Source organism: Medicago sativa, chromosome 3, assembly GCF_051527215.1.
Source record: "Medicago sativa cultivar Bolivia chromosome 3, Bolivia_mono, whole genome shotgun sequence".
Taxonomy (NCBI): Eukaryota; Viridiplantae; Streptophyta; class Magnoliopsida; order Fabales; family Fabaceae; genus Medicago; species Medicago sativa.
Window position 1 is genome coordinate 19,753,020 of NC_140751.1, and position 11,371 is coordinate 19,764,390.

The 11,371-nt window shown below is 36.9% G+C and overlaps 1 protein-coding gene across 1 annotated transcript; it reads right to left on the reverse strand.

The window, feature by feature from the left end:
- Positions 1 to 2,158: 2,158 nt before the first annotated feature.
- Positions 2,159 to 7,430, reverse strand: LOC146936232 (uncharacterized). Its single transcript, XM_085749170.1, has 3 exons — positions 6,535 to 7,430; positions 6,212 to 6,228; positions 2,159 to 2,871 (listed from the first exon to the last, which is right to left on the reverse strand). Exons 1-3 carry the CDS (start codon positions 7,428 to 7,430, stop codon positions 2,159 to 2,161), a joined length of 1,626 nt encoding a protein of 541 aa, XP_085605296.1.
- Positions 7,431 to 11,371: the final 3,941 nt, after the last annotated feature.

The window sequence follows — 11,371 nt, forward strand, 5'->3', positions numbered from 1 at the left end:
TGTAATTATTTTCTGAGCATTCTAAGTTGTTCCATAAGTTAAGAATGATAAATCAAAGATAAGGATCATACTTACAAAAATATAACTATGAAGTCTAAGTCTCATTGTCTTCATTCTTCAACTTGAGCCTCCATGGTTTTTCTTCTTTTGTGATGTGTGTTTGTTATCATCAAAAATCAGCCAAGTCTAAGAAGGAAATCTTCTTCACACCTTTTGTCATTAAAAAAAAAAAAATTTAAAGAAAAACTAAAGACAAAAAGAAAGAAGTAAAAAGATAGTGAGAAAACAATTAAATAGAGAGCATAAATTATAAATATATCAGAGCACAAACAATAGATAAATTGGAGCATAATTGTAAGAAATATTAGAGCATGATAAAGAAGTTCAGAAGCATGTAAAATTGATCAGAAGCATAATAAGTTCAGAAGCAAAAAGCAATAATATCAGAGCAAAAAGAAAGAAACTAAAACTAAACAAGCTTAAAGTGTGTGCAACTAAGGGTTGGCTTGTTTAGTCATCATTTCCATCATCTTTTTGATCATATGTTGAGTTTCATCTTGCTTCTTATGCATAGCTTCCTGTTGATTCTGCATCTCAAGCTTGAAGGCCTCATTGCTCTTTATCAGATTCTCTTATCTGATTTTAGCTTCTCTCAATGCTTCTTTAGCTTCTTCCAGCTTTGCTTCAGTAGAAGACTTGTATTCCAGCATGAGTAGCTTATGTTCTATCAGATCCTTCTGAAGCTTCTTAACTTCCTTCTCCAAGATAGTATTCCTTTCAATTAGAGCTAGATCAGGAGAGGCTGTCTTAAGATTGACCTTGCTGAGGAAGGTCAAGTCCAGATCTCTTGGATCCACTCCTGAAGGGATGAAGTCTGTAACTTCTCTTCCTTTGATGCTTGGAGGATTATGCACCCATGTCCTGAGAATCTTGACTTCCTGCAGGCTGACATTTATTCCTTTCAGCCAATCTTGAAGCTTCTGCTGTGCTTGATCTTGAATCTCTAAGCAGGTAGTTTGAAGTGCAGACAAGATGTAATCAACTCTGTCTTTGAGTCTGCTCCATCTCTTTCCATGGCTTTCTTTATGCACTAGATCATCTTTTGCTTGAATGAGATTAACTAACTCCTGACCTATATTCTCACACACATTCTGAAGTAGAGTAGAATCAAAGAATATGGTTGGTGGTGAGGGTATCTTTGTAGGTTTGGGTGAAGCTATAGGTACAATGGCTAAGGATGATAATGGTTGGCCATTTGTGGAGTTTTGTGTTTTAGTGTTGCTAGTTGAGGGTTGATCGTGAGTAGTTTCTATAACCATGGTAGAAGATTGAGGATCAACTTGATCATCCTCAGAGTCAATGTCCATAGATGTGGCTATAGAAACAAGGTTGTCTATGCAGGTTGGTTTGAAAACAGTTTCAGGTAAAGGGATGGTGGATGATTGGATTTGCTCAGGAACAGTTTGTTCAGGAACAGTTGGTTCAGGTACTGAAACATGCTCAGATGTAGAGACATGTTCAGGGCTAGTGATATTGTCAGAGCTCATTTGTGGGGCTATCTGTGTGTTGGGTGTTTGTTGTTGGGGGCTTTCTGAAGTAACTTCTTCATAAGCAACTGCTTCAGAAGCAACTTCAGAGGCTTTCTCTGAGTGTTGTCTAACCTCTGGTAGTTCACCACAATAGTGACTTACCAGATTGTCTAAGACATAGGTGTCTTGTGTTTGATTGGTTGAGGGTGGTTGAGATCATGAGGATTCAACATTTACCTCATCAGGTACAACCATGTTGAGAGGTTGAATGATTTGTGGTTGAAAAGGATGGTTCAGAGGAAAGTTTTCACAAACTATGTTCCTCATCTCAGACATTTCACCTATCCTTTCATCAATTGAAGGAATCATATGTTCAAAAGGAATAGTCTAAGAAGGCTTTCTGTAAGTCTTGGTTGTTGTTAATTGGCCCTTTTTATTAGTTTGAAAGACTAAGCATATGGGTAAATCATCTAACTCAGAAGAGTTTAAAGATGAGGTGGATTGAGATGATGAAGATTGGGTTGAGTCTGATTCTATTTCTACAACAGTATGAGAGTGTTGAGAATCAGGAATACCTGTAACAGCTTCTGATCCAGCAGTAATATTCTCCTGGACTCCATCTCCAGCATTCACAACCTAAGTAAGTTCCCCGCATCTGAAGATGCCATTTCTTGCAGATCTTCAGTGGCTTCAACCAGTTGTTGTGCAACCATTCCAGCATCTTTCCTTGCAATGCTTGATGCAGGGACCTCTATTTCCTCTGCAATTTCCAGAGCCTTCTGGAGTGCAGCATCCTTACCTTTCTTCCTCTTAACTTCCCTTGTAACCAAATATGTAGCAGCTTCTACACCTTCTACTTCCTCAGTCACATAGGGTGACTCTTTGATCTTCCTGAGCACTAGCTTTCTCTTCCTCTTAGGCACTTGAGGTTGTTCAGAAGTAGTTTGAGAAGAAGCAGCAGCTTTACCACTTCTGGTCTTCTTGTTTAGAACCACATTAGCATCCAGCTCTTGAACTTCCTCTTGAATTGATGGCACGCCAGAACCACCAATACTCTTTTCCTTCTTACTTCCCTTTGCTTTCTTCTTCTTTGGCTCTTCATCAACAATATACTCTTCCTTGGTAATAGCCTTCCTTTTGGATTTTCTGCCCTTTGCAACTGGTAATGCTCCACCATACATGGTCTCAGGAACATCTTCTAATCTTATCTTCTTACCAGTTAGAGCAAAGTGCTCTTGAATGTAATACATTTGAACATCCAAAGGCTCTTGCTTGCAGATTGGTAGTAAGCCTTCCATCAGGTTTGAAATAGCATGTGATTCCTTCAGATCTGTAGGGAGCTCTATGAACCCATCTTTAGGAATTAATGACTGTTTTATCTTGGTTTTTCGGGTGTCAAACATTGATTACGTTTGAACCTTTTTAACCGGTGATATCTTATTTTTTCTTGGGATTGGAAAAAGTAAGCAAAACCCTTGAGAATCGAGGTCCGGGAGTTGTTTTCGCTACGGGAAGGTGTTAGGCATCCATAACGACTATAGTATCCTATAGGAACCGTCTTTAATTTCTACGCGCGCGCTCTATTTTTAAATGCTATTTTGAAAGATGATATTAGGCCTAAAGGTATTCTAAGTGAAGAATTGGAGGGAGAAGAATGTGTTTGAATTTTTATTTTAGTTGAATTGAAGGAATTTTGTTCCTTGCCTACGTACCCGTTTAAGGGATCAAATCCACCGTAGTTCTCTTCCAAAAAATGTTTTTGTTTTTTGTTGGTTGATTTTAAGTTTGAAAATTGGATTTTGAAGAATGGAGATTGAGAGGCCTTAAAGGCATGAGAATTAAGAAAAAAGTGGGGTTTGATTAGTCATTTTGCAAAAGAAGTCAAGTATGATTATTTTTCATTGAAATTTGATTAAGAAAATGGAAAAGGAAAATTCAATGGGATGTTGATCCCAAGGTTTATTTTGAAAATGGTTTGAATGATGTTTGTTCATATTTTTTTGGGAAATTGATTTTTCTAAGTATAAAGCCTAAACATTCATCTAAACATACAATCCTAAACATACATCTAAACATGCATATTCTAGCTATATATCTAAAGTGAAGTGTGTGCATGTGTCGGTGCTTGTGTCGGTGTACATCATTAGAGTCCATTGTCCTTATTACATCATTGGCCTAGATACATTCTATGGTCTTGCAAGAAATTAAGAGCATAGGAAAAATATTACAAAATTCCTAGGCATTACATTCTAAATTTGTCATGAATCCTAAAGTGTAGAAAAATAAAAGGATGAAGATGTGAGATGGGAAATGAAATGCTCATGGTGTATGAAACACAATAGAGGAAATGTTTAGTAATATAAGGCATAGAAGGAAAAGATATAAGCAAGTAAAGCTATTATAACCAAAAGGAGGAAAAGAATGGATATGAAATAAGCAAAAGTAGTGTAAAATAGACCTAGAATTACTCATCAAGGCAAGGCTTAACTATGACCTATAATTCCCATGGTTCAACACATTTTCAAGATATGAAATCCAAGTCTAAAAAAATGAGAATCCAAGAGTCATAGGAAGCCTCACATTTTAATGTGAACTTAGACCTATTTTACACTACTTATTCACCAACATTACTTGCAAAGCAAGCAAGTAAACCACATATGCACATGACCAGTACAAAATACATTCAAGTTATAGTAAATTCTTCACAAAAAAAACACATCATGAATCACACATGCACATCAAGAGTTAGAAACAAAATTAAACCAATTTCCACCAATTTTGACATGAAATGCAAGAAATAACACAAGAAACTATCTTAATATTTTTTAACAAGTTTTTCAGTATAAAAACCAACACAAAATCATCACAAAAATATTAAGAAAGCTTTATAAATTCTGCTAGGACTTTCTAAAACATTTTTAGGCATGCCAGGGGTACGAGTATCAAAGACTGCGTGGGAAATAGCAAGAAAAATCAAGAAAAACGTTAACAAGAAGCCCAAACCCAAAGTCCAAAAGGTCTGGATCACAGGTGAGGTTCAGGAGACGTCAGATTGATCCACATGGATCAAAGCAGGATCTGACGGTGGAGAGAGGAAGAGGACGAACCAGTCCTGAACCGGACCGGTCCAAACGCCTATAAAAGGCCAAGGACACCGGTCCAATTCATTTCCTTCCTCCCTTTCTCTCTCTACCTCCACTCCTTCTCTCTCTAAAGGCTCCTGAGCTCTGCAACTTGCAGGCCGGAGAAGACGACCGGAGTTTTCTCCGGCGCGGTGGCTGGCGTTAGCGCCGCCACGCCGGAGCTGAAACTTCAGTGTTTCTTGAAATTTTTTATGTTATTAGGTCGTCCTCTTCGTCCTAAGTCCAGAAATGGCATTCGTTTTATCCAGAACCTAATGGATCAACCTAGATCTACGTTTAAACTTTACGGTTTTGGCTTTTTGGAACTTCTTCAAAACTTTTGATACGAAACCCTAACTTGCTTCGTTTTCTACGCTGATGATGAATCTAAACTCTGAGTAAGAAATTAAACGGTGAATCTTCATGATTTCTTCGTTTAGGGTTTCGTGTTGAACTTTTATTGCATTTTTTTGAAGATTCCACTTCAATTCACCGTTTAATTTACATTCTGAGCCTTCGATGATGATCTTTAGTGAAAAAACGAGAAGGTTTGGGATATACCTGAATGTTCGAGTGAGAAGACGAAAGAAATCTTCGTAGATCCTCTCTGAGCTTTCTGGTAAATGCTTCGTTGTCGTTGAACTGATGAAATTCTTCTTCGTCTTCTCTGATTCGAATTTTCGATCCCTCTTCTTCTTGCTATTACGGCTCTGTGATCGTTTGAGTTTGTCACCTTCGTGATGAATTCAAGCTTGAATTGCAGAGCATTTTGATTCGATGATGATGAATTTCGCAGGAAATCACTGAGAATCACACTAATTTGTTGATCTTTCCTTCAATTGAAACGGTTTAGGGTTTATGTGTTCTTGAACTTTCTGGAGAATTTTGGATTTTGATCTATGATTTTTGGAAAGAGAATGTGGAATTGTGTTTGTGATGTGGCGTTGATTCTGTGGTTCTTTCTGACACTGTGTGCTATTTATATTCTGCCATGTGTGCTGGAGGTCCATTGAAAAAGTGCCATGTGTCCTGGACCTGTAACTAACTCGTTCCTTGCTGTATTTTGGACTTGGGCCTTTTGTGCAATTTTGAAACTTTGAAGGACTGCCCTGCAAATAATAAAGAAGGACCAGACTGCAAAACCTTGGACAAAAAAGGACTTAAAAAAAAACTCAAAAATTCGAAAATAATAATAAAAGAACTTAAAAGTAAAATTTAACCTAGGAAAAGGGCTTGTATGCAAATTTTGGAAATGTTGGGACTTTAAAAGTAAAAAGTGATAAAATTGAATTAAAAACGTAATTTGAAATAAACGTAAAGTGAAACGCCTAAAATTGACAAAGCGGACTAAAATGAACCAATGGCCTAAATGAGGTACTTTAAAGTAACCTCTCTCTGCCGAAATTTCGTGTGAAATGACCAAAATGCCCTTAGGGCTAAAACGACTAAAAATGACTCAGATGCAATTTTAAAGTGAATTTTTAACAGAGAAATTGAAACAACAGTTTATTTAAACCAACTTAAAAGACTCAGAGACAATTTTTAAGATTTGAACAGGGCTTTGACATATGAAAAGACTAAAATGCCCATAGGGGCAAAACTGACTCAAAATGACTTCAAATGCAATTTCTGGAAAGGGTTTTGACATAGAATGAAACAGGGACTTATTCACACTACTTGAAAGGACTCAAACAAATTTTAGAAGACTGGAAGAAATTTTGACATAGGAAATGACTGAAATACCCTTCCATGTGAATTTTGCAAATAAAATTGAAATAAAATGCAGGGAAAGATGTAATTGATTAGAGATATATCAAAATGGCTTGAAATGCAAGAAAAGAAAAATTGAACAAGTATTTTTAGGTCCAAAATTAGGGTATAACAATGACATATTCCTAAGAGTTCTGCCACTGATGACTTTGCCTGTGACAGTCCCCAGATGAGTATCATTGTAGATTTGAACCTCACTGATGGCCTTCAGAATCCCTACTTGATGAAGAATTTCTGAAATAAGTCTCCCATAAGGAACCCATGATCTGCCATTGTCCTGACTTTCTCTAAGCTCTTTGATCATGTTCCTGAAGATGTACTTAGGCACATTTACCCTGGTTTTGTTGATAAAGTGATGTATAAACACTTTATGAGCCAGAGAAAGTTGATCACTACCACCACCTTTTGGAAGTAGGTTCTCATTTTGGATTTTCAGAAGCATTTTCTTCTCAATGCTGAAATCACAGTACTTGCCAGCCTTCTTGCTTCCACAGATTGTTTCGTTGACAATTGGCTTCCAAGGACTTGTCTGCGGATTGGGTATCTCTGATCCCTCAAATTTACCAGAAGTATCTCTTCTGAGTACTGTAGCAACAACATTTTCAGAGATAAACACTAGGATACCCAAGACGTTTGACCTAATCTCCAAACATCTGTATGGTTCCAAACCCATCTCTTCTTTTGTTTTCCCATCCAGAGAAGGGTTTATCAGAATCTTCTGCTTCTCTTCAGCTTCAGAAGCAGCTTTGTTGTAGACTGAGGCTCTTACCCAGAAGTGTCTCACCAGAGCTTCATATGTTGGTCCATTCAACATAGTGAAGTAATCCATTAAGCCATGCACTTCATAGTAACTACTGATGTTGCACCCATGATGTGCTAAAGATGTGAAATCCACTGGATTCTCAGTTTGAATGGTTAACTCCCATTCCTCTAGCTTCATAGTTCTTCCAGCAATTTCATAAGCAGGTGCTTCCTGAGAAGTTGATTCTGGTACTACTTGTTGTTGCATGCTTGATGATGTTGATTCAGGGATATTTTTTTGCGAACTTGATGATGCGTTTGATGATTGAAGAAGTTTTAGGGTTCTAAGGTTTTGAGAACGAAGATTGCGCTTACTTCGCAACTAAGGTTGAAAGAGGAAGGTGTATGTTGTGAAGTGAGTGGTGCGTGAATTGTCTAAGTGTTTTGAGTAAAACGTTTGCAGTTCAGAAACGACAAACAAACATAGCATTAATGACAAAGGGAGCGCGTGAAAGTATTTTTCAAAGCTATAATCATCATTGCCCTCTTACATTATACAACCATACACATAAACCACGTCAGAAGTTCTCAGAGTAACTGCCAAGTTAGTGGGTCAGGTGTCACTAAAAAGTAACTTCCAGCGTTTCCACTAACTCTGCTATTCAGGAGCACAAAACCCAGCTTCTGGACTTCAGATGCTTACGTCATCTTCAGAAGCACATTTTCCTCAGAACCTCAATAAAGAGCTTCTGATGGACCACAACTTCTGAACAGACTTCAGAATCTAAATTCCTATTTAGGAGCAAGCAAACTTTAATCAGACACAAAGTGCATGTTCAAATTTTTCTTTATAAATTCAAATCTTTCAACAGTTAAAGGCTTAGTAAATATATCAGCCCATTGATTCTCAGTATCAATGAATTGTATATCTAAAATTCCTTTTTGAACATAGTCTCTGATAAAATGGCGTTTGATTTCAATATGCTTGGCTCTAGAATGCAAAATTGGATTTTTAGACAAACAAATAGCAGCAGTATTATCACAATAAATGGGAATACTGTTAGCATTAATCTGATAGTCTTCCAACTGATATTTCATCAAAAGTAGTTGTGTACAACAACTTGCAGCTGAAATGTATTCTGCTTCTGCTGTAGACATAGAAATAGTTGTTTGTCTTTTGCTAGCCCAGGATATCAGATTATCACCCAGAAATTGACAATTGACACTGGTTGACTTTCTTTCAATCCTATCACCAGCATAATCAACATCACAAAATCCAACCAACTGATAATCTAAGGATTTCCTATAGAGGAGTTTGTTATACCCTAATTTTGGACCTAAAAATACTTGTTCAATTCTTCTTTTCTTGCATTATAAGTCATTTGATATGTCTCTGATTAATTGCATCTCTCTCTGCATTTTATTTCAATGTTATTTGCAAAATTCATGAAAAAGGGTATTTTAGTCATTTCCTGCATTCAACTCATTTTAATCTTTGAAAATTGTTTGGGTCTTTTAAATTGGTTTGTATAAGTCCTTGTTTCAACCTCATGTCAAAATTCATTTCAGAAAACATCAGTCGAGTCATTTTTTAGTCAGTTTAGCCCCTAGGGGCATTTTAGTCATTTCATGTGATAAAATTTCTTTCAGTCTTTTAAAAATTTTTTTTGAGTCTTTTCATTTGATTAGAATAAGTCTCTGTTCCATTCCATGTCAAAATCCATTTTAAAATTACATTTGAAGTCATTTTGAGTCAGTTTTGCCCCTAAGGGCATTTTGGTCTTTTCATGTGTCAAAACCCTGTTTAAATGCTAAAAATTGTCTCTGAGTCTTTTAATTCACTTGTGTAAGCTCTTGCTTCAATTCCCTGTTAAAAACTCATTTTAAAATTGTGTCTGAGTCATTTTTAGTCGTTTTAGCCCCAGGGGCGTTTTGGTCATTTCACGTAAAATCTCTTATCTGCTTTATTGTTTTCAATCGTCTCGCTTTACGTTCATTTTCAATTTACTTTTTCAATTCAATTTTAGTTCAATTTTCATTTTGGTCCTCGTACTTTTGTTATTTGCATTTTAATCCATTTTTAAGTTTGTTAAAGTCAAAGTCAAGGTTTGTTACAAGTCAAGTCCATGTGGCATTTCCTCATTGGTCCAAGCATCCCTTTCATCACCTATATAAGTCAAACTCTTAGTCAAAATTTCACAATTAACCATTTTCACAAAAAAACTCCACAAAAATCATCAAAATTCATATTTATTCTCTCTCAATTTTCCCTCTCTTCTAACAACTTTCTCTCTCCTCTAACTAACTTCCACCATAGCCAAAAGCTTCAACAACCTCCATAACCACCTTCAACCACCACCTTTAATCACTCTAGCCACCTCAAACCACCACAATTTCATCACAATCCTCCACCATAATCCACCATCATCTTCACCATTCAAGTTCCATAACCGAATCAAACTAACAACATTCATCAATTCATCAACAAATCCTCCCAATTATCTGTTCTCCAATCTCCTTTTCGAAGCTTCGATTCAAGATTGTTCCATAGAAATCGAATTCGTACGGCAGCAATTCACAATCGCAATGAAGCTGGACTTGCAAGGCATTAAGGTTCAACCGTGAATCATCTCTACCGAACGCAACCTGGATTTTCGCGAGTTACGGCGAACGGCCAGAATCACAAACCGGAGAAAGAGGTGGCTATTCGTTTGAACAAGAACAAGCAGAATCGAATCCGAAACCGACAAGGAACCCAAAGAACTCGTCACTCTCTCACTCATCTTCGTCACTATCACAGCAAAATGAGGGAAATTCTTCATGTTCAAGGAGGACAATGCGGGAACCAGATCGGTTCAAAACTCTGGGAGGTGGTTTGCGACGAGCACGGCACAGTCCTCTGTTTCTCAAAACGGTGCTCTCAACACTCGCGGCGGTGTCTTGGTGTTGCGGCCGTGTTCTTGGTGCTGATTCATGGCTTCATGTTCTTCAATAACTCGAAGACGGCGAAAATACGTTGCGCTCGTTCACCTCCGATCCAAATAGAGGTAAGAGTTTTACGAATCATAAATTGACGTTCCTGCTTGTAAATTGGTGCTACGAGTTCTGCGATTGTTATCATGAAAGAAAAACGGTCTTGCTAGTGTAGATTTCAAGGTTTGATAATGTTTCCCTCTTAGTCTTGTGCGTGAAAGCCCTTCAGATTTGTGTGCCTGTGCTTGTTTTCCTTTGGCATCTAAACTCAAATAGGAACATAGGAGGAGTAGGAAACAAGAAGAGGATTATGTGTTGCTGTTAGGAGCATGAGTGAAGAAGTAAGAAAAGGGCTGTGTGGTGTTGTTAGGAGCGGTTTACAGAGAAGATGAGAAAGAAGAGGTTTGCGTTTTCTGCACAAGAAAAGGAAGAAGAAGTTTTGACCCACTTTTAACCCATTGACCCGATCCAGACCCATGGATCCAGCTGTTTTAGTTTGGGCTTGGGCTTTAAGTTGGCTGATTTCGTTTTCTGCACGTTTTCGCTATATACACACCATTAATTGATGTTTACACCACCGTTGGTTTAAAAATTGCATGAAAAATTCCAAAAAAATTGTTCAATGACTTTCTTGATATTTTTGATGAATCTTGATGTGTTCACATGTTAAACATTGATCAAAGTTATGAGGAAATAATTGGCTCTTTGTTAATTCATTTTTTTTCACTTTTTTTTTTTGCTAAAAATCTTGTTAAAAACTTCCAAAAAATTTGTGACTTCTCTTGCAATTATTTTTGACATTTGAAACTCTTTTTTATGACATTTTGGCATGTTAAAAATGAGTGAAAAATGTATGTGGAATTTTCTTGTGATTTTGTGTTACTTTTTGTTAAGTGTTGTGAAAATTTCGCATGTTCTTGATCCCAAAAGTCTTGCTATGGTATATTGATCCTTAGTGTGAGAGTTTACAATGTGTATGCCTCTGATTTGGTGCTATTCTTTCTTGTTTTAGAGTTTGATTTGTTGATTTCTTGTTTTACAAGTCATGTAAATAATTGTTTGTGGAAATAAAGTGGAAAATAGGTCTAAAAATATGCTAGGAGGCTTGGCTTGATAGGTCCTCTTAATTCTTGTGTTGGGACTGAAATAAAACTCTTTGGGAACTTGTTAAAATATGAGGATTGTAGGTCTTGCTCAAGCCTTGCATTATTGATGAATCTTTAGGCCTATTTTGCA

Excerpts from the sequence above, each read along its gene's own strand:
- LOC146936232 (XM_085749170.1), bottom strand. The coding sequence starts at position 7,430 with ATGCAACAACAAGTAGTACCAGAATCAACTTCTCAGGAAGCACCTGCT.